Genomic DNA, 24,332 nt, shown 5'->3' on the forward strand with positions numbered 1-24,332 from the left:
AAAAAAAAAAAAGAAGAAGATAGCAGGAGGGGAAGAATGAAGGCGGGGGAAATCGGAGGGGGAGACGAACCATGAGAGATGATGGACTCTGAAAAACAAACTGAGGGTTCTAGAGGGGAGGGGGGTGGGAGGATGGGTTACCCTGGTGATGGGTATTAAAGAGGGCACGTTCTGCATGGAGCACTGGGTGTTATGCATAATCAATCAATCATGGAACACTACATCAAAAACTAATGATGTAATGTATGGTGATTAACAATAAAAAATTTTTTAAAAAAAGTTCCACCAAAAAAAAAAAAAAAAAACCACTCCAGTTAAACAGCCGAGATTGTCAGATTGGTCAAAAATCAAAGAACCAACTAATGTTGACTTCAAGAAACCCACTTGAAGTATAAAGACACAGAGTGGTTAAAAGAAAAGAATGCAAGTTCCAATTCAGTATAGCAGAATAAACTCCTACTGAACTGATCCTTTGGCAGATAACTACTAAAATGCTAAAGAACACACACACACACACACACACACACGCAGACGACTCCAAGGCACTGCAGAGTAAACAAAAACAAGCCAATTCTGGTGAAGAGTCTAAACTTAGAAGAAGGAATGGCACTGGGTGAGTTTTGAGTTTTGTTTTGTTTTTTAAACAGATTTAGTTTAAGGCAGGGTACAGTTACCATGCAAAGCAGCTAAAATTCTGATAGAAAACTGCAGTCTTACTAGCCTAAAGAACAGGAAGACAGAGTTCAGGGCAACCATAACCTGGCAAATAAAGGGAGAATACCAGAAAAAAAGAGCCAGGGAAGGGGAACCCCAAATTCTATTTCTAAACTTTGCCTAAATCAATGGCAATCCCAGAACCACGCAAATATAGAAAAAACTCCAGCTAAAGGTAAAAGAACTGCACTGAGATTTCAGCTGCCCTCCAGGAAACATTTACTGCTTAAGTCAAACCAGGTAAAGTGCCTGCTAAGCAAAAATATCAACACCCTTTGAATGTATATAACAGATTCCAGTCTCCAAAACACAACATTCCCAATTGTCAGGATATAATCTAAAGTTATTCAACATATGAAAACTCAAAAAAATGTGATCCATTAACAACAACAAACAATAGATATCAAGCTCAAGATGACCAAGATGCTGGGATCAGCAGACAAGAAATTTTTATGTAGTTATTACAGCTATACATAGTGATCTAAAGTAAGATATGCCTGTAATGTAAAGATGGGAAATTTAGGTAGGAAGGAAGGAAAAAAGGGAGGGAGGTAGGAAGGATGGACAGATGAATGAACAAACAAAAGAAAGATCTAAAACTGAAAAAAGTTACTGATAAAGCTGAATAACAGAATGAATATGACAAAGGAAAGAGTTTATGAACTTGAAGAAAGATCAATATAAATGATCTAATCTAAAACGCAGAGAGAAGGGGCACCTGGGTGGCTCAGTCAGTTAAGTATCTACCTTTGGCTCAGGTCATGATCCCAGGGTCCTGGGATCAAGCAGGGAGCCCGCTTCTCCCTCTGCCCCTCTCCACCTCTGCAGAGAGAAAAAAAGACTAAGGAAACATGAACAGTGCCTTAGAGGAACGTAGGACAACATCAACAGATGTAACATATGTGTAAATGGTGCCCAGAAGGAGAAAGGGAATAGTGCATAAAAAATATTCAAAGAAATAATGGTTGAAGATATTCAAATTTGGGAAAAGACATAAATTCACAGATTCAAGAAGCTCAGCCAACTCCAACATAAATACAAACAAAATTATACCGAGGTACATCATAGTTAAATTTCTGAAAACCAAAAAAGAAAATCTCGAAAGTAGCCATAGAAAAATGATGAATTAATACATGTGGAAAATGATTAAAATCCCACTTATTATATATAATATACATAATACAGAATTATACATTTATTCATTTATATTATATAACTTATTTATAATGTATTTATTGTTATTTCTTATGTAATACATATGTTATATATAATTAATTACATATATATAAAAATACTTTTAAAGTGCTCAAAGAAAAACACTGTCAAGTGTGAATGCAACCACCACTGTATACATAATACAGTTTGGAGTATTACTTTGCAGTCTTCATCTTCATGATTGTTTCACTTTTTTGCCTGAAGGCCTCAAGAATTTTTTCTTTAAAGTCTGAAAAAGGCTTTGAATAAATTCCACATCCATTACTAATAAAAAATTCTTGAGAAAGTAGGAATTAATGGTGTGGTAGGTAGCCTCCAAGATGGTCCCCATTGATCTCCACTACCGGGCATTTAGGCCCTTGGGTAGTAGCCTCCCCTTAGGTGTGGGCTGGACCTACTGACTTGTTTCTAATGAACAGAATATAGTAAAAGTGATGGGATGTCACTTCATGATTAGATTAGAAAGAGACTGTGGATCCTGTCTTGCATACCCTCTCTTGCTCTTTTTTTTCCTGCACTGATGGAAGCCAGCTGCCATGTTGGTAACGACACTACAGAGAGGCCAACTGGCAAGGAACTAAGGGAGTCAGTCCTCTGGCCAACAGCCAGCAAGGAACTGAGTCAACCTTCAGACCAACAACCTGAGATTAACTGAATCTTGCCAACAACCACATAAGTAAACAAAGAGGACACTTCTTTAGTTGAGCCTTCAGGGAAAACAGCAGCTCTGGGCCACAACCGTGATTGCAAGCCTTGAAAGAGACATTGAGGCCAAGACACCCAGCTAAGCCAAGCCCTGATTCTAGATCTTCAGAAAATATGAAGTAATAAGTATTTATTCTTTTAAGCATCCCTACCCACAGTTTAAGCCACTACATTAAATTTGTTAAGCAGCAATAGATTAATACAAATGGGTATTTACTTAACACAATAGAATACATATACATTAATTGTAAAGCCAGTATCTTTCTTAGGGGGCAACCCTGGAGGCTTTCCCACTAAGGTCAGAAAGAAACAAGGATGCCCACTGTCTCAAGTATAATTTCACACTGTTCTGGAAGAACTAGCCAATGCGATCAGACTAGAGAAAATAATTAAAGGCATAAGGTTTAGAAAAAGAGAAACAACATTATCTGTATTTTCAGGAGAGAGTATACCTGAAAGACCCTGAGGAATCAACCATAAAACTAACTCAAATAATAAGATTTCAGCAAGGTAGCAAGATATAAAGTTAACACATGAAAACAGTGCTCATATATTCAAAAATAACCACTTAAAAGAGGTAACAGGTAAGAAAATGCATTTACGCTAGCAAAAAATATATATTAAATGTTTAGGAATAAACTTTAGAAATGTTCAAAACCTATATGAAGGAAACTGTAAAGAACCTATAAAAACAAAAAGTAGACTTAAAATAATGTTAAGACATCTTTCTTCATATATAAAAAGAATGAAATTAAAAACTTGATAAAGCAGTGGGGTAGAAAAATCACCAAAGATGTTTAAATCAGACAAATCTGTACACTAGTTTAAAACACTGGGTTGCAGAGGAGGGAGATTGGGATAATTTAAATATACAATGTACATTAGATGATATTATTGAATTCATATTCCTTTTTTTTTGTTTTGAGTGAGAGCATGAGCAGGTGGAGGGGCAGAGGGAGAGAGAGAATCTTAAGCAGGCTCCACATCTGGTGTGTGGAGCCTTACACGGGGCTCGATCTCACGACCCTGAGATCATGACCTGAGCCAAACCAAGAGCTGGACGCTTAACTGACTGAGCCACTCAGGTGCCCCTGAATTAATATTACTTTTAATGTGTGATAATATTAGAATTATGTGCAAGATTGCCCTTATTCTTAGGAGATACATACTGATATATTTAGGGGTGAAGTATCATAATGTCTAAAATTTGTGTGTGTGTGTGTGCACGGGAGAGGACTGGAAAGGGAAGGGGGAAGGAAGATGATAGGAGACAGAAAGAGAAAGCAAATGTGTCAAAATGTTAACTGTTAAATTTAGATGAAGCATATATGGGTATTCATTGTACTATGCTCTCAACTTTTCTGTTAGTTTGAAATTTTTCAAAATAAAAGGATGGGGGGAGTGGAAATGACAAACTCCCAGCTTAAAGATGGAGGTGTAATGTTAGTTTTCCTTCCTTTACCTCTTGAAAATCATGCAAAATAATAAAGAGAACAAGAAATGGCAATGCAAACTCCTCCTTCAACAAAATTAGGAGGGAGTTGGAAAGAAAGGGAAAGATTCTAAATATCCTCCTTACAGATAAATCAAGAGATCCTTAAAGTTGATGCACTAAAAAACAAAGGTGTAAACATATTATTTAGCATTATGGAGGTGATCGTCAAAAGAACTAAAAAAAGGGGCGCCTGGGTGGCTCAGTCGTCAAGCGTCTGCCTTCGGCTCGGGTCATGATCCCAGGGTCCTGGGATCGAGCCCCACATCGGGCTCCCTGCTCAGCGGGAAGCCTGCTTCTCCCTCTCCCACTCCCCCGGCTTGTGTTCTTGCTCTCGCTCTCTCTCTCTCTGTCAAATAAATAAATAAAATCTTAAAAAAAAACAACTAAAAAACAAATGAGGTATGGAGGACACAGGGAAGTAGGTTTTCACTCTTCATTATTTCACTCTTTATTTTAACCCTTTTACACTGTTGAACTGTTTACATCAAGTAACAAATATAGTAGTAGTAACAGCAATAAACTTTTCCAATTACACTGACTGTCCAGAAGGATTTTGTGACCAAGAGGCTGCACCGAGAAAAAAATGTATCTTTCATAGCTTTAAAAAGTTTATCTTTACTACCTTAAGGTAGTAAATTTAAATGGTAAAATACTTTAAAATATTATTGGGTTTAGCAGAACTACTTACATGAACACTATGACCATGATACCAAAAAATAAATTAATACATTAAAATGATATATCCTATTATTTCAAATAAAATTATTTTCATTCTTGTTTTTTAAAAAATTTGAATAAACAGACTCACAGTTCCACAAGGTTTGGAAGCTTCTGAGCAAGGTTTTCTGGCTGAAAATTAAAAACTCAGAATTAAATTTTATTTTTGAAAAATGTATAAACATTTCTAATGAGCTTAAACACAAAGTACTATCTTTTGGGGGGGTTGTAAATCTGGAGAAAATAATGCAAAAATAATAAAGCAGCAGGTCTGGGTTTTATGCTTACATAGCTCATACTATAATATAAACCTATAAATTTGAACACTTAAAAACCAATCTCTCTCAGAGAAACCAGAAACCTTGTATTCCACCACAGTCATGGAAGAAACTAAACTGTTCTTAACAGACACAGAGGGAAGAAAGCCATCTGACAATGGAGCCAGATACTGGAGTGACACAGCCAACAGAACATCAAGGATCATTGGCAACCACCAGAAGCAAGGAGAAAGGAAGGAACAGATTCTCTCTTTCAGAGCCCTGAGAGGGAACCCACCCTGCCCACACCTTGATTTTGGACTTCCGGCCCCCAGAATTGTGAGAGAATAAACTTCGTTGTTTTAAGCCACCTAGCCTGTGTCATTTGGTAAAGAAGCCCTAGAAAACTAACATTCACCCCCCACCCCGAACTCGCAAATCATGTGCCTCAGAAAAAAATAAGGGAAATCCCCAGGTGCCAGAAACCAAGACCTAACTAAGCTCAGGGTAACCAGAGTAAGCTGGAGCTCGTGATCCAGGGGAGTGGCAGACCCTGCCACAGGTCCTAAGGGGTGTGGTGTGGCAGGGATAGGAAACAGGCCATGGGGAAGGCAGATGAATCTAGGTGCCTTACACAGACTGAGTGTTGGAAGGGCTGGCCCTTCCATGTAAAGATCAGAAATTCCACTCACAGACTGCAAGCAGGTCTCTGCTGAAGGCACTGGGTAAAAGGAAAAGCCTCCTACAAGTACCTGAAAGCCTCTCTCTCTCACTCGCTCACGTGTGCGTGCACGCGCGCGCACACGGTTCAAATTTACACAAAGACAGGAGTTGTTGAGACTGGAGGAGCATACTGAGTCGGGAGTAATATATGTATATATATATATATATATATTTTTTTTTTTTTTACAAAATATATATATATATTTTATTCTACACTCAAACATACTGTAGAGTAGGCTAGATATCAACAACAAAGAATCAGGAATAGTTTTTTAGAAGTAATTAGGTGTGGCTTGAATCCTGAAAGACGAACATAAATTTTCAGAGGCTGCTGTGGGGCAGGGAGAAAGAGTTCCAGTTAGCTTTCTAGGCACAAGAAGCAACAGAAAAGGTGAGAGAGGGAGGTATGTCTGGGAAATTGCAAACACAATCTCTTCTGCTTTAACTCCCTAACAGTACTACTGAACAGATCTTTCATTTTCAAAAATCTTGTCATAAAAACAATTGTGTTAGAGGCACCTGGATGGCTCAGTCGGTTAAGCGTCCAACTCTTGATTTCAGCTCAGGTCAGGATCTCAGGGTTGTGAAATAGAGCCCTGTGTAGATCTCGGTGGTCGTCGTGTCAGTTTAAGGATCTCACTCTCTTTCTTGCTCTCTCTTTCTGCCCCACCTACCTCTAAAAAAATCGTGTTAATGGAAAAACAAAAGTGAAAGACTAGACAGTTTTATATTTGTAACAAAGTAATTTTTCATATAGAAACTTAGTAACAATGATTATCATTAGGGAAAGGACTAGGGTTGCTATTTTCCATCTACTTTAGTATAATTTGAATTTTTAATGGTAAGCATGTTATGTCTCATATAATTGAAAAAACATTACATTAAAAAATGTGGTACCCACAGCATAAACTGCTACGTAATTGAGTAATCAATCATAATTTATCCAATTTGGGCTCTAAACACTCAGTAAGAGAAATACCGTTAATTTGCTATGTCTGGGCCATAGGGTACGAAGGTCTATAATGATTTTGCAGAGAGTGGCATGGAAAAGATCATTAGAGCTTATATCTTATACTATGGGAAAACTTTTTAAACAACTTCTGAACACAATAAAAATCCACCGGTTTATTTTAAACAAGGAAATGACATTACTAATTTCAGTTGATATACTGATGTATTTAAATACTTCACAACAGCATCCAAAGCTGCTTATACATACATATATCCGTGTCCTTGTCCTTTTGATAGCCAAATACTGAATACAAATATTGTTATGAAGACAAAGAAGCATTTATTGAGTACTCATTTTTTATAAAATCACTTGTATTTCGTTTTCAAATGCTGATTCTTTTTTGTTTTATATATATATTTTTTAAGATTTTATTTATTTATTTGATAGAGAGAGACACAGCCAGAGCAGGAACACAAGCAGGGGGAGTGGGAGAGGGAGAAGCAGGCTTCCCGCAGAGCAGGGAGCTGGATGCGGGGCTTGATCCCAGGACCCTGGGATCATGACCTGAGCCGAAGGCAGATGCTTAACTGAGCCACCCAGGCGCCCCTGTTTTATATGTTTTGATATTAATATATGCAATGAGATCCTTCACAACAAGTCTTTCCTCAGATGTTACTCTTGGATCTGTCCAAATCCTCAAAATGTTTCTTTTAGTATTGGTATCTCCTCTATTAAGGAGAATATGCACTTCCATTTATGGACATACATACAAACCTTCCTAGGCAAACTAGGCAGTTGGGGGTGGGGGAATGTGTGTGTGTGTGGGGGTCAATAAAAGGTTTAATATAATAACAGCTGTTTCTCTGAAAAGGAAAGGCTTATCCAGAAAAAAGCCTCATCTGTTCTATCTGCAACAATCGGTGTCACATCTGGCTGACTCACAGGACCTGTGGTCGTTCCTTCCAGACGCCTACTTGGTGCCATCAAACATTATTCTAATCTTCCCATGAGAACTTAGTTAGCTCTTTCGAGCTATACAGCTCCACACACAATTAAGCACGGAATAATGTTTCTCCTGCTAATGGTGCGTTACCCTATCTTTATTAACGAGTAGATACACTGTTTCTATTTAAAAATAAGCAAGTTGACCTTAACAAAACTGTTCATTAGAATACTGGGTGGGGGGGGGGAACCCAACCCCTTATTAGTACCTGCCCAAAAAGCCTTGACAAATAAGCAGCACTTTGCACGGGCTGTGGCTGACACCTACTGGTAAGCATCACTGAATTACTTCCTATGAAACTGGTTAAAAATTATTTTCTAAATTAAGCCAAAATTCTCATCACTAAATCCCACATTACACTTAGCTAAATAATTTTTCTTTCCAAATAATGTAAAAGTAAACTTCAGCAAGCACAGTTAAGCATACAATTTACCTCTAATTTTGAATCAATGAAGTTTTACTATACCCTTTTAAGAAAAATTGCCAACCCCCTTAAATGGGGATGTTTTTCAATTGTGTATCTTGGAACCAACACTTCAAATATGTTGCAAACACTCTGTTCAGTGATGTTATCTGGTGGGCACCGGGCACCACCAATTTTTTTTTTTTCTTCTCCTTCTGGGCACCTGGTAGGATTGCATTTTTCTCTTCAAGCTGGATATAGCTAAATGATTTACTTTGGTGAGTGAAATTATGTTGAAGTGGTAGCCTTAAAGAGCCTGAGCTATAAGAACTAAAATGCCCTTAATTCATGACTTTGAGAGGTGTTGTTACAAAAACTAGAAAGCTTAGTGAGTGTATTGTGCTGGTCTTTAAATTAAATGTTTTTTTTTTTTCCTTCAGTACCAAAACCTAATTTATTTTTTTTTTTAGTTAAAAAAATAAAATTTTGAGGTGAAATACAAAAAGTTACATAAAAGTTCATAAAATTCACAGTGACCACATGATGGAAGCTTTGTCAGCCTTCATCCTTGACTATGGATACCATAAACCAGAGTCCCCAAGCAATATGAGAGTCATGCAGTGTGAGTAAAAGAAATAATTGTGCTGTTAAAAACCACTAAGATTCAGGGTTCAGCAAAACCTGCTCCATCCTGACCTCTAAAAACACATTTCAAATAAGTCATGAATTAAATGTATTTTAGTTTTTACAGCATTTATAAAAAGTCAAATGAAGCTGGACCTCTCACACTATATACGAAAATTAATTAAAAATGGATCAGCAACTTAAATATAACCGCTAAAACCATAAAATTCACAGAAAAAAAAAATAGAGGTAAATCTTTATCATTGTGGATTTGGCAATGGATTCAGAAATAGGACACCAAAAGCACGAGGAACAACAGAAAAAATAAATACAATGGACTTCACCAAAATTAAAAAACTTTTGTGCAACAAAGAATATTATAAGAAAGTGAATTACACTAATGAAGTACTGTATGGTGACTAACATAATTTAAAAAATACATATCAAGTACAAAAAAAAAGGAATTACAAGAAAGTGAAGACAACATTTAAAATGGGAGAAAATATTTATGAATCCTATATCTGTTCAAGGTCTAACATCCAGAATATATAAAGAACTCTTACCAAAAAAACCCCAAACAACCCAGTTGGAAAATGGGCAAAGGATTTGAATATTCTCTAAATATATACAAATGGCCAACAAGCACATGAAGAGATGTTCAACATCATTAGCATTAGGGAAATGCAAATCCAAACCACAAAGCAGTACCATCTCACACCTACCCACTTCAACCCACTGTAATAATAATATTTTAAAAACTGGAAAGGAACGAGTGTTGGTGAGGATATGGAGAAATTTGGAACCCTTGTACTTTGCTGGTAAAGTGGTTCAGCAGTTCCTCAAAAAATTAGAGTTACCATATGACCCCATAATTCCACACCTAGGTACATACCCAAAAGAATTAAAAACAGGTACTCAAACATGTAACTGTAATCCATATTCATAGCTGCACTGTTCACAACAGCAAAAAGGTAGAAAGAGCCCAAACTTCCATCAGTAGATGAATGGGTAAATAAATTGTGGTATGCACATGCAATGGGTACTTACTGAGCCATAAAAAGTAATGAAGGACTGATATACACTACAACTTGGATGAACCCTGAGGACACTATGCCAAGTGAAAAGAAGCCGGACACAAAAGGTCACATATTGAATAATCCCATTTACATGAACTATTCAGAATAGATAAATCCATAAAGACAGAACACAGATTGGCGGTTACCAGGGCTGGGGTTTGGAAGGGGATGGGGAGAGGCTGCTTAATGAGTAAGGGGTTTTAGTTTGCAGTGATGGAAATGTTTAGAACTAGACAGAGGCAGTAGTTGTACAACTCTGCGAATGTACTAAATACTACTGAATTGTTCCCTCTAAAATAGTTAATTTTACATTAAGTTCATTTCACCTCAAAAATTATTATTATTTTGGGCGCCTGGGTGGCTCAGTCGTTAAGCATCTGCCTTCGGCTCAGGTCATGATCCCAGGGTCCTGGGATCGAGTCCCGCATCGGGCTCCCTGCTCTGCGGAGAGCCTGCTTCTCCCTCTCCCACTCCCCCTGCTTGTGTTCCTGCTCTCGCTATGTCTCTGTCAAATAAATAAACAAAATCTTTAAAAAAAAAAAAATTATTATTATTTTTACTTATTTGAGAGAGAGAGCACAGTCAGGGGGAGGGGCAGAGGGAGAAAGAAAAGCAGACTCCCCGCTGAGCAGGGACCTTGGGGTTGATCCCAGGACCCCAAGATCATGACCTGAGCCAAAGTCAGACACTTAACCAACTGAGCCACCCAGGTGCCCCTTTATTATTACTTTTTTAATAAAAAAAAGTTAATGAAGTTTTGGTATTGAAGGAAGAAAAGCACTTCATTTACAAACCACCACCACATTACTCAACAAGCTTCCTAGTTGGATCAGTAATTTGATGTCACTGTTTCCAAGCAAGTATACTGGTGTGAGTTAAGTACTAGATGACTATATGGGAACAACTAAGGTAGACCTCTTTTGCTGCCAACAGCATAACCCATTCCACCTTTTGTATTTCTTTTTTTTTTTTTTTTTAGATTTTATTTATTTATTTGACAGAGAGAGAGACAGTTGAGAGAGGGAACACAAAGCAGGGGGGTAGGGAGAGGGAGAAGCAGGCTTCCTGCCAAGCAGGGAGCCCAACGCGGGGCTCGATCCTAGGACCCTGGGATCATGACCTGAGCCGAAGGCAGACACTTAACGACTGAGCCACCCAGGCGCCCCCTTTTAATATTTATCATAGAGCAGTATTTCTCCACAGAGGAGTCAGACACTAACTAGCATGCTAATGGGAACAGAGAGGTAACCAGCACACCCTTTCCTCTTCCACAGTCCTATAAAGGCTTTCCGGAAACCTGTTACCATTTGCTCCCTAATGTCTTTTACCATTTACCCACTTGTCTCTTGGTTCACTTCCTGTTAATTACTCATTTTCCTCTTTTTTAATTTCTCTCCAAATAAACTTTAAGTGACCCAAAAAAGCATCAGACTTGCTTAAACGCTTGTCCTATTTCCTTGGTGTTTCCTGGAGACAGAAGAACACAGTGGATTCTCAATACTTGCATCTACCAACATCACATCTCTGGTGGTTAAGTTAATTTCTTCTGAAATGAGCTGCACGAAGGAATGGTATTACCTATTGAATTATCCTATGAAGCACTATATAGTTTTAGGGGGGCGTGTAGGGGAGGAAAGGGGTTGCTAGAGAGAGGGAGAAGAGGTCGAGAAGAAATGTGCTCGAGAGCATTAACAGCTCATTAACCCATCTTGCTAAGAGAAGACCACTCCTAGCAGGGGCTGTGCAATCACTGATAGGTCAAGTACCACTGCAAATTTATGTTTTGTAAGCTACCACTGACATCCTGTTTCCCAGAAAAAAATGTAAGTGACTATGCTGTGCAAATATGCAAATGCAAATGTAGGTAACCTATTCATAAGCAATACAAAAAAGATAATCCAAAATATGTCAGTTTTATGGGAAAATACTAATTTTGATTATTTGGAAATGTGAGCATAACATCTTTAGTTATTTGTTTTAATGTATCCAAAAGGAAAGCAGTGAAAAATCTGCAGCAAATACCCAAATTTCTTAGAGTATGTCTTCCAAAATAATCATAGGTATCTTATGTCCCGCGTTCGTTAAAAGAAAAATTCCATTGGAAATTCACGGAATGCTTGAATACAAAGCATTACAAATATTAACAAAGTCACTTCAAAAGGGAAAGAAAGGGAAAAAATGAGGTACAGAAAATTTTTCAAATGTGTGGACAAATTCTTTTGTTTCTGAAGTTGTCTTTGAGGTGCCTAAAAAGAACCCTGAGATAATTTTTCTTCCCTGCTTTGCACTACAAATATGTAGCACTAACTATAGTTGCAATTGGACTTCCATGACAAAAATAATAAAAATGACATTACTGATTTTTTTTCTTTATCAAGTTTTTATTTAAATTCCAGTTAGCTAATATACACTGTAGTATTAGTCTCAGGTGCAGAATTTAGTGATTCATCAATTCCATACAACACCCAGTGCTTCTCACAAGTGCCCTCCTTAATGCCCATCACCCATTTCATCCATCTCCCTGCCCACTTCCCCTCCAGCAGCCCTCAGTTTGTTCTCTATAGTTAAGAGTCTATTTTCTGCTTTGCTTCTCTTCTTTTCCCCTATGTTCATGTTTTCTTAAATTCCACATATGAGTGAAATCATATGGTATTTGTCTTTCTCTGATTTATTTCACTTAGCATAATACACTCTAGCTCCATCCATGTCATTGCAAATGGCAAGATTTCATTCTTTTTGACTGCTGAGTAATATGCCATTGTGTGTGTGTGTGTGTGTGTGTGTGTGTGCGCGCGCGTGTATACACAACACATCTTCTTTATCCATCCATCAGTCGATGGACATTTGGGCATTATTGATTTCAATGCATTCTTTCTCTTCCCCAAACACACCACTGGTCCAATAGAACTTTCGGCAATGATAGAAATATCCCCTATCTTAACACTGTCTGATATGGTGGCCACCAAGCATTTAAAATGTGCTTATAATGACTAAGGAATTGTATTTTTAATACTGCTTCATTATAATTTAATTTAAACATTAATAGCTGCATGTGATTGACAGCTATCAAATCAGTACAAAATTTGTTTCTTGATACTACCAATTTTTCACATAAACTCAGCTCTTTTAGATGTAAAACATGAAAAAGAACTACTTAACTGTATGAATGATAAATTTTTAAATTATTTTTCTTAGAAATGATGACATATTTATTTGGCATTCATAGAGGATAAAATTGTCATGTTCTTAAAAATGAAAATAAGAATATTTTAAGTATCTGCAAAACTGCAAAGGTTTTACTGCCAAAATGTAAAATCTCAAGACTGATATTTTTTACTTAGCAAACACCCATAGAGAAAATATGCTAAAATTTTTAAAGACTGTATATCCAGTACATTTACAAAACTGAAATAGGCATTTGGATTGTGATAAAAATTTAATTACCAAGGAAAACATTTTTCAAAAGAAGAAAAACAAAAATTACTGAAATGTCTCAAGTATTAATCTCAACAATATTTGTTTAAAAATGCAAGTTACATAAATATCATAAACAAGGGTTGAAGTAAAGTTAGAGAATCATTTGCCCCTACTTTCTATTTTTTTGAAAACCTATTTAATATGCACCCAATAAGTATCATTTTATGAATGGAATTCTCAAAGCAACAGGAAAGTACACACAAAAAAGAATATTGAACACTTACTCCCATAAAGCCAGATGAAACATTAAAATTACACCTAGCATGAATAATTCTGTAAGACTAAGATGTAATTGTTTATTGTGTGTGGGGGGGGATATCTCAAGCTCAATGTATATTTCAAGTGTCTCACTTATATATGTATTGGTTGACTGATTTGATGGGGCTAACATTTAGAAACTGGTATCTCATTTTTAATGCACAGATGCCTCATTTTAGTATAGTGAATGCTTGAAAATGAATTTCAACTTGTGGAAACACATACATAGCAATGGCTTTTGAGGCTTCTGCTTGCAAACAGAACCCTTCCAGTGCACAAGTATATGGTCTCATGTAAGGGGAAGACCTCTATCCCTGCCACCTCTTCCTAAACTCTCTCTTCCTAACTCCCAAGGCAGAACTGAGTCACAAAGAGTAGGCTAACTCGTGTTCCCCATATTTTATTTAAGAAAGCATAGAATCGTACATGTTTTAAAAACATTTCTATCAAGAAAAGTTACATGGTGGATCTGAAAGGTAAATTTCACAGAGGTAACTAAGAAAACTCACTTAACATGGAACACCTCAATACTCCTCAGTGAATAAAGACGGTTAAAATTTAACTAGATGGTGCTAGGCTAGAAATGGGTCATCAATAAATACCTGCAGAATGAAAATGAAAGATTGACCAGATGACCAATTAGGAGACCTGGTATTTGCGCTAACTGGACGTAAAAGTGGCTTTGGACCCATCCATTAACCTTTTCTAAGCTTACTTCCCTCGAAAAATTGCCTAAATTATCTATAAAGCTCCATCTAGCTTTGAAATTCTATGATTCAATAAACAGAATTAGGTTATAGGTCAGACATTCATTTTCCAAACTATTTCAAATACTTTGGTAACTATTTGACAGGGAACTACTGTCAATTAACCAGTAACAATGAGGGGAAAAACAATGAAATCTGAAAATCCAGTAGGAAAAGCAGCTTTGATTTATAATAAAACTTATACTCTTCAGGTATATATGGATTACTAAGACAGGATGTATTTGTAATGAATGTTTTACAGGACTGTATCACATATTACACACCAGCATTAAAACACAAACACAGCATCTGAATGCTTTACCACTTGACATACCATTTCCACACATTCAATTTAAGAAATGATTAAGGTGCAGGGCACCTAGATGGCTCTGTCGGTTAAGCATCAGACTCTTGATTTCAGCTCAGGTCATGATCTCAGGGTCGAGAGATCAAGCCCTACACTGGGCTCCATGCTCAGCAGGGCGTCTGCTTGAGATCCTCTCCCTCTCCCTCTGCCCCTCCCGCTGTTCCCTCTCTCTCTCAAATAATTTAATATTAAAAAAAGAAAGAACTAAGATGCTTTTAAATAGAACTAGCTCAAAGACAGAGCAATTGCAATGATTATGGAGGCGCTGCACCCCAGCAGTGGTTAAATCTGGGAGGGTCCAACAAGTTACAGAAAAACAAGAAGCCCCTTATGTTGGAATTCAAAGTGAACCAAACAAACAAAAAAAAACTTAATTCTTTCTCCCGATTTTTCTGCCACACTTGATGGCAGGATGCTCTTTTACCATTTCCTTACTGTTTTGCCTTGAAGGTGTCCTGATGTTCATTTAATCCAGATCCTACTCTTACCGAATTCCAAGGGGGTGGAGGGCACAGCTATGTAACTTTCCCAGACATTGACCCTTTTCACCCTCAACCCAGCCACCAGCTGCAGGAGCCACCAATGTCAACCTAAGGGCAGGCATCACCATCATTGTAAATCAAATAGCTAGACGCACTGATTAATACAACTTGAGAGTTAGCTAAGATCTTAGCGGTACTATATTCTAACAATCTCATTTTTAGGGTCTTTAAGATTTTATTTATTCATTTGGCGGGGGGAGGGAGCACAACCGGGGGGGGAGGGGCAGAGGGAGAGGGGATGCAGACTCACCCCTGAGCAGGGTAAGCTCAATCCCAGGACCCTGGGATCATGACCTGAGCTGAAGGCAGCCGCTCGACCGACCAAGCCACCCAGGCACCCCCAATAATCTCATTTTAATTGATTTTTTTAATTGTAAAAATAAGTATTTAGTGAAAAAAATATAAACCAAACTTAATAGAGTCTTTCCTTTTTACTCTACATACTTAAGTAAGGCTCTTTCTCTTCCAGCTCCCACCGCCACTCTCTTGCCTGCCCCCCATCCACAACTACTATCACTATTAAGTTTGATCTATGCCCTTTTTAGTGCCTTAGTTTATTGCCTATAAAGTAGGGATAATAATAGTGCCTACTTCACAGGATTGTCTTGAGGATTAATTAACTTAATACATGTAAATTACTTAAGACAGTACCTGGAACTTACTAAAGACTCAAATTATGTTAGATCATTTTATCAGATTTTTACCAATCCCATACTGATGAACATTTAGGTTTTCACCATTTTTCATTCTATCCAATGCTGTGATGAACATCCTGGTTCACTTGACATTTGTTCCACTGTGTAAATTCTTACAAGTGAAAAATGCTGATTCAAACACATACTTAACGCAAAATGTTGCCAGATGTGGTCAAACCACCCACCAAAAATATTCAGCCAATTCCACTCCATCTGATAGTAAGAGCATCTTCTTAGTCTTCCACATCAAGTATCTTCAACACTAGATGTTAGTTTTTGCTAATCTAATAGGAAAGGATGATCAATGTTTTACCTTCTATTGGAAGTTAAACATCTTTTTGTGTTTTGACCATCTATATTCTTTTATGATTCGCCTGTTTATATTTTATAGGGAAGGTCAAGAATGTCTTCTCCTGGGTCCTGATTCTCTGTGTCTTATGTCCCATCCCAATATAGGAATATGAACAGACCTCTTCTTCCCCCCAATCCCAGCAGGATATCACTTTTAAGTTCTCTCTTGTTGCATAGATTAATTGATTAATCAAGACCTAGCTGCTCTTATTGCTCAGACATAAGCCAAACTCCCCTCTTTCATTAAAATTTAATGTCTCTTCCTTGTCTATTCATATTTATAAATAAAATTGGCAACTGGTGAGAGTTCCATTAGTTTTTGGGTAGGTCCCCAGGAAAACCTCCTGCCTGCTATTCTCATTAAGAGAAGTTGGCAGATCCATTCAATGATTTTGCTTCCACATTGAGATTTCTTTTTTTCCCCTCAATAAAAGGCTCTTGTGTCCTTTTATTTTATAAATGAAAAAAAACTGAAGTCCAAAGAGGTTAAGCACAAGAACCTGGGGGTCTGTTGCCTCCTAATATTAGGTTTTGCTACCAAACACTGAAACACCCCCTTCCTGAGACTGCAGTCCTCAAATGTTTCCACTGCTGATTCCCTCCCTTCATGAACTCCCAGGTTAGAGTCAGAACTGGTGCCTGCTGCTTCCAAGCAATGTTCCAACAATTAGAAAGACTCCAGCTTCTTCTGGTGGGGGAACTGAGCAGAGAAAGGAGGAGGCTTCACCTCAGCCTCCTTCATCCTGCACACTCATATCCAGACTTCACCTGAAACTTCTCCACAACTGAAGTCTCCCTCTACAACCACGTATCCCATTCCCCTAGAGGGCTGACTCAGTCATGCCCAATACAATTCTTCAACGTCAGTGGGTCCTTTGGCCCCCTCTCCATTCTCCCTGTCCATTCACTCCTCCTTTCTTTGCCTCCAAACCAGCTCACATTCCATATTCCATCCTCCATGTCCCCAAACACTCCTGCCAAATTCCTGAACCTCCTTAGTCCCTCTGCACTTGTGTTGTATCCACCTGGAAAAAAACCTAAGTCTGCAGGAATGCAACAGTCCACTTTCTTCATACCTCAGAGAGTTGGGTACTGCAGGAGAAAATCCCCTAAATAAGCAGATGGTTCCACCATAAGCCTAGCAACCAACAGCCTGCTGACTAATGCCAACAATCCTACTACCTTTCTCTAGCCAAACTGCCATGTGATTCTTCACATCATTTCAAACCTGCATTCTCTACAAATCTTCAGTCCCCAAGCAGATGGCCTTGCTGGGCAGAATGTAGAATTCTCATGTCAGCTGTTCTCAGTTAGTGGCTTTCTATTCCACCCTGTGGTTTCCTAGACAATCCACACAGCTCCTTGGAAGGGAAGGAGGTATGGATTGGGCAAGACTCTAGCCTATCCCGTCCCCTAAATAAGAATAATTTCAGTTCTATCTATTTAGTGAACTTTCTGAATAAATGGTTCTGCTAAAAGGAGTCTGAAAACATTTACTAGATCAACACATCCCACTCATGTCGGGGTTGGTGTAGAGAGCACCAATATACAAAGAAGCAGAAGGAGAGCTGCTCTGGCTGAAGTGGAGACACACTACTGCTCCATCTCCCCATAATTCTCCACCTCAGCTCTATCTAGGAACCCTCAGGCTCTGAAGAACACATTTAAAAAAAAAAAAAAAAAAACTAGAAACACTGCTCTACGCAAAACAGGTGCCTAGACTTGTCCCCTAAACCTTCTGCCACTGAGTCTTTCCCTTCAGCTTGGGATGTCAACAAATGAAAAATTCCATGAGAATTCCATAAGAATTTGTTCCGAATCAGTGCCTTGAAGAGTACTGGGTACACAGTAAATACTCAGTAAGTACATGTTGAATGAATACTTTTCCTCCGAAACTCCTGCCAATGTCATTCCTCAGTGTCAATGCAAAGAGTGTCTTCTTAAAAAAATCTTCTACAATCCTGCTACAGAGAATTAGATTCCGTATTCGACAAATGTTGGGCAATAGGCCAGGCATAGGGATACAGAATTTAAGACAGAGTCCCTGCCCTTGAAGGCTCTCAGTCTGGGACTCTTATACCTGTATTAATAGTCCTTATCTTAATCTACTTTATATTCATTTATTTATTATTCAACAACCATGTGAATACCTGTCACGTGACAAAGAACCTCTATCTCCTATTCTAATTATCTTCTAATTTCCACGAAGGTAAGACTTCACAATTCTTGAGATGCATTTAAAATAATTATAGACAAATTCTTTAAAAACATTTTCTAAGATAAATGTTAGGAACCAAAATCATGTTTCCTAACTACTACTTATTCACCTATTAATTACATAACTGAATTCCTATATAAATTGACTAATATTAAAAAAAAGTTTTAAGGGGCACCTGGGTGGCTCAGTCAGTTAAGCAGCTGCCTTTGGTTCAGGTAATGATCCCAGGGTCCCGGGATCCAGCCCCACATCGAGCCCCACATCAGGCTCCCTGCTCACAGCGGGAAGTCTGCTTCTCCCTCTGCCCCCACCCGGCTCTCATGCTCTCTCTCACTCTCTCTCAAATAAATAAAATCTTAAAAAAAAAAAAAAAAGTTTTAAGATTTCTCAGTTATACAAATAAATGGTAATACTGCATAATGAAATACAGTTGACCTTTATGTAACACAGGTTTGTGATACATGGGTCCACTAATAACACGGATTTTTTCAATACAGTATAATTGCAACTGTATTTTTTCTTCCTTATGAATTTTTAAAGATTATTCCTTATTATTTTTAAGACTATTATTTCTTTGAGAGAGAGAGAGAGGGTGTGTGTGCGTGAGAGCGCATGGGGGTAGGGGGGAGGAGCAGAGGGAGAGCATCTCAAGCAGACTCCCCACTGAGCATGGAGCCCACATGGGGCTTGATCTCATGACGCTGAGATCATGACCTGAGTTGAATTCAAGAGTCAGATGCTCAACTGACTGAGCCACCCAGGTGCCCCCTTAATAACATTTTCTTTTCTCTAGCTTACTTTATTGTAAGAGTACAGTATATAATACCTATAACACGCAAACTATGTGTTAATCAACTGTTGATGTTATCAGCAAGGCTCCAGGTCAACAGAAGGCTATTAGTTAAGTTTTAGGGGAGTCAAAAGTTGTATGTAGATTTTTGACTGAGCAGGGGGTCGGCACCCCTAACCCTGGCATTGTTCAAGTGTCAACTGTACTAATAAAAAGTACTTTAAAATGGGGTGCCTCGGTGGCACAGTTGGTTAAGCGTCTGACTCTTGGTTTCAGCTCAACCTGTGGTCTCGGGCTCACGCTCAGCCTGCTTCAGATTTTCTCTCCCTCTCCCTCTCTACCTTTCCCACTTGTGCTCGTTCTCTCTAAAATAAATAAATAAATCTTTTTTTAAAAGTACTTTAAAGGGGCACCTGGGTGGCTCAGTCGTTAAGCGTCGCCTTTGGCTCAGGTCATGATCTCAGCGTCCTGGGATCGAGCCCCGCATCAGGCTCCCTGCTCCGCGGGAAGCCTGCTTCTCCCTCTCCCACTCCCCCTGCTTGCATTCCCTCTCTCGCTGTGTCTCTCTCTGTGAAATAAATAAATAAAATCTTTAAAAAAAAAAAAAAAAGTACTTTAAAATGTAAAATGTGCCTACCATTGACCCATTAATCCTACTTTTAAGACCTACACACAAACACACATGCATATATAAGGATGTATATGTATCTCCTGGCCTATAGGTTAATGGAATGAGAATACCATAAAGTAAAAAGAGAAATCTGCATGGGGCACCTGGGTGGCTCAGTTGGTTAAGTGACTGCCTTCAGCTCAGGTCATGATCCTGGAGTCCCTGGATCGAGTCCCGCATCGGGCTCCCTGCTCGGCAGGAAGCCTGCCTCTCCCTCTGATCCTCCTCCCTCTCATGCTCTCTGTCTCTCATTCTTTCTCTCTCAAATAAATAAATAAAATCTTTAAAAAAAAAAAGAGAGAAATCTGCAAAGAAATACGTGTAGTATGATTCTTTTTCGTTGTTTATAAAGGGGATAAAGTATATAATTACATAAATACAAGCAAAGCAGAAGGACACAACCAAACTATTAACATTGGTTACTCCACAGTATAAAACTGGATGAAGAGACAACTACTTTCCATATGCTCCTTTATATTCACTGATATTAGGGCATGTATCATTTTTGTATTTATAATATGAGAAATTTAATCTTTTAAATGTATAAAAAAGGCTTTTGCTGTGTTTTAGTTTTAATACGGCATTCTCCAAATTCTGAGTATTTAACATACAATCATCCTGCAAAATATAAACCACTGTGCTATGCCAAGCACCTTGACGGGGGGAAAGGAAGAAGGGCAGAGGTGGTGCATTAGTGACTTCTCTTTTCACGGAAAGGCTTCATAGAGTGAGGGGTGGGGAGAGAAGGGAGGGGGAATGTTGAGGAGAAAGGATTTAAACACAATAAAACAATGTTAATAAATAATAAAACAATGTGAAAATGGAAATTATTGGCAGATTGCCAAGCTTCCTTAAAAAAAAAAGGGGGCCAATTAACTCATAATGGTGTTAAGATACCATCTGTTTCCAATAACATGTTTTGTTTTGTTTTTCCTTTGGACAGTATTGTAGTTGTTAAGTCACACTCCAAAAACCAAATCTTCTTTGGGAAATATACTTTATCAATAACACCAGCAAACATTCTAAAAGCCTGAAGTCACGAGTTTAGAGCACTCTAGGGTAAGTATTACTTCATCTGCTTTCAAAACCTGTGTGGTAAGCCACTCCTAGGCTATACTGGGTATCAGTAGCATCAGGGAATGGGATGGCCGGGCTGCTACGAGCCCTACCACCCTGATACCTGTATAGCCCTCTACAATTTAAGATTTTATTTTTATTTTTATTTATTTATTTGACAGAGAGAGACACAGCGAGAGAGGGAACACAAGCAGGGGGAGTGGGAGAGGGAGAAGCAGGCTTCCCGCGGAGCAGGGAGCCCGATGGCGGGGCTCGATCCCAGGACCCTTGGATCATGACCTGAGCTGAAGGCAGACGCTTAACGACTGAGCCAGGAGCCCCAACCCTCTACAATTAAAAAGCTCTTTGATACACATGAATCAAATGCTCCAGCTCATTAAAAGGCATTCAAATAAAACACATACACCTATCATTGTAAATATATGCAACAATTTAATCTCTGATGAACAAAAAGGTGGCAAAGCATGAACTTGAAGTGTGTGCTTGTGAGCCATTATGAATTATCGGTTACAACTGTAGAGCTGATACCCGAATATTTTCATAAATTGAAAACTGCGGCTGAGTAAGTGCCACAAAACCAAAAGCTCACTGTAACTTTTATAAACAAAGGTCTATTTCTTTGAACAAACTCTACTCCAGTGGACTTGACTAAGAGTTAAGAAATAACGCACTCACAACTTTTCCTTTGTACATCAGTAACAAACAAGGGAAAATCTGGGCTATAATCCTTGACAAATTTTATTTCTCACAACACTTCTTCCTCAAAGGGGGGGGGAAACACTTAGTAAATGTGGTTTCACCTCATGCAATGATGATTTTGCTAAAAGGATTACTATAATTGTGTTATTAAAGTTTGATTAGTAAGATAATTAGAATTTTAAAACTGAAAAATCTACTTTAAAAAAACTTAACTAGGCACTCAAAATAACATACACGCCAAAATGCCAAACACTAAAAATGAAAGGCGTATTTCCATTTACTATCAGATACAGCAAAGATAAACAAATTTTATGTTTTCTACTCATTGGAGGTATTTTAGATAGATTAAATAAAACTTTTCCACAAAAACACTCCATCTAAATGAAGCCGGTAAGGCATACTTTCAGATATTTGGGATGGTCCAATATAGAGAAGGAAATGAAAAATAGGTCTGTTCACAAAGAAACAAGTCATCAGAAAAGGAGTAAGAATAAGAATTCAAGTATAAGACTCAAATGAGGTTAAGTGATAACCAGAAAAGACCACATAAAGCACATACATTTAAACCAGAGACCAAATTTTACAGTAAGAGTGGGAATAAGAAGCCAGAGTAACACATGCTCTTGAAAAAAATTTTAAATAGTTTTTTTAATCTGATACGTAATAAAACTTAATCTTATATGTAATAAAATATTTAATAAAGTCCTATATGTAATAAAAAATCAGGTTATAATGATAACTATCTGCTTATTCTTACAACATGAAGAGTGAATCAAATGTTGCCTCTGTGGCAAAAATCTTTTCAACAAACTGGACGATAGTCCAATTCAACATCATTTGATTTTCACAGTGCAATCATAAAGGTTTTTTGGTTTGGGAGGATGTTTCTGTTATGTTTTTTTTCCCCCCAAAGAGAAAGGCTACATCAAGCTTCCCAAATGCCTGTCTTAATATTTTAATCTTCAAATCATCTCTTTTTAAATGCCTCTAACTCAGGGTCATTCATCTATGTTGGCCTTTCTCTTCTTTACTTTTTAACTGGTCCACTGGATATGGTAACATCCAAAAATCATCTAGGAAGCTTATCACACAAAAAAAGCAGAGAGAGATGCACAGGCTAAGTGAAGTGGGGTTTTGGAATGGAGACTAATTCTATGAGTGGTACATTTAGTGAATATTTTGCTTCCCTATACAACTCTTCCCACAACCCTATACTGCAGGGACTTGGATAATGAATCCTCAGCTAATGAGAACCCCCTGTATTTGCATTTTTATCACCTGTTTATATAACAAGAGGGGATGTACATCTTGCTCTGAATATCTTAGGATATGTAAACTATATCTTGGTCAAGCCCACATTATAAATGATTTTTTTAAATGCAACATAATACTGTACCAAGGTTGTAAGGGAGTTCCTTTTCATATAGAGCCTCTCCAAGTACTGTAGTCCCTCATCTTTCAGTAACTCCAATGGAAAATGGTGCAGATTCCTATAATTTAAGAACAAATTCTTGTGCTTTTCCAGCCTTGCCACAGAGATCGTCTTACAGAGTTCAGATGCCATGACTGAACATATCCCATCAGGCACACTGCAGCACTACATCTTGTCAAAATTGGTCCATTTCTAAAGAGAACAAGAAAATTGAATAATTATGATACTGCTCATATGCATTACCAAATAAACCAGTTAGCACATATAGCTATTTGCAGACATTAAAAAGAGAATTACACATTCAATGCCTGTATTTTTCTTTTCTAACAACTAAGTTTGTCACTCATATTTAAATTAAAATGAGCAACTATTAAAAATGCCCTCACTATTTAAGCTTACTTAGCACTTAGCAGCAACAGTCCTAACTGAAAAAAATAGGTCTTGAATTTGAGACAGGAATGCCGAACAGAACACAGACCGGTTTCATAACCTGCAACCAAAGAAAGCTGAAAAATCAGATATAGCAAACCCATTTCCTTCTTGAACTATCTCATTTTATGTTTAGCTTAAGGTATTTCAAAAATATTGATAAACACATATAAAATATATCTAGGTCACTGACAGCTTCATTTTCTTCATTTCTTAGTATATTGTCCTATATTCTAATTTTCTCTTTCTTTTATCTCTTTGGTTTTTTTTTTTTTCTTTCTTCCTAGCTTTGTAGATTATCAGAAGTAGTAAAGAAGCATGTCCAAGAACATATGGTTTTATTATTTCAATGGAAGAAGAAATACTGACTAGGAAATAAGAACCTTGTATTATTACAATCTTTCCAGGCCTCAGTTGCCTAACATAAAAACAATGGAGATAGCAATTTATTGGTAAAGGCCAGAACCCAGAACAGATTAAATTCCCTCCTAGCTCTGAAAGTGACAGGGTAGGAAGAGAAATAACATTTGCCATCTTATCAACTAGGCAGAGAGCAGAAACAAACTTCATTCACAATCACTTAACATAAGAAGAAACAAACTCAGAGCTTCAATAATTTGTCCAAGGTCAAAGAGCTCATAAGGGATAAAAGCAAGGATTTTTCTTTCCCCCCTTGGGGTAAAGAGGCTGTCCAGGG

The 24,332-nt window shown here is 37.8% G+C and overlaps 1 protein-coding gene across 4 annotated transcripts in view; it reads right to left on the bottom strand.

The window, feature by feature from the left end:
• LRRC28 (leucine rich repeat containing 28) overlaps positions 1-24,332 on the bottom strand; it is a 163,840-nt gene that overhangs the window by 136,685 nt on the left and 2,823 nt on the right. For 2 of the 4 annotated variants that reach the window (XM_021680508.1, XM_044917773.1), the window contains exons 2-3: positions 23,323-23,398; positions 4,938-4,978 (exon numbers count right to left, since the gene is read on the bottom strand). In XM_021680508.1, the coding sequence (XP_021536183.1) occupies positions 4,938-4,978; positions 23,323-23,355 (74 nt within the window). In that variant the 5' untranslated portion in view covers positions 23,356-23,398. Of the gene's footprint in view, positions 1-4,937; positions 4,979-23,170; positions 23,399-24,332 lie in introns of all 4 variants that reach the window. The other 2 variants (XM_021680509.1, XM_021680507.1) reach the window with 1 other exon arrangement.

This window comes from Neomonachus schauinslandi, chromosome 9 (genome assembly GCF_002201575.2).
Source record: "Neomonachus schauinslandi chromosome 9, ASM220157v2, whole genome shotgun sequence".
NCBI lineage: Eukaryota > Metazoa > Chordata > Mammalia > Carnivora > Phocidae > Neomonachus > Neomonachus schauinslandi.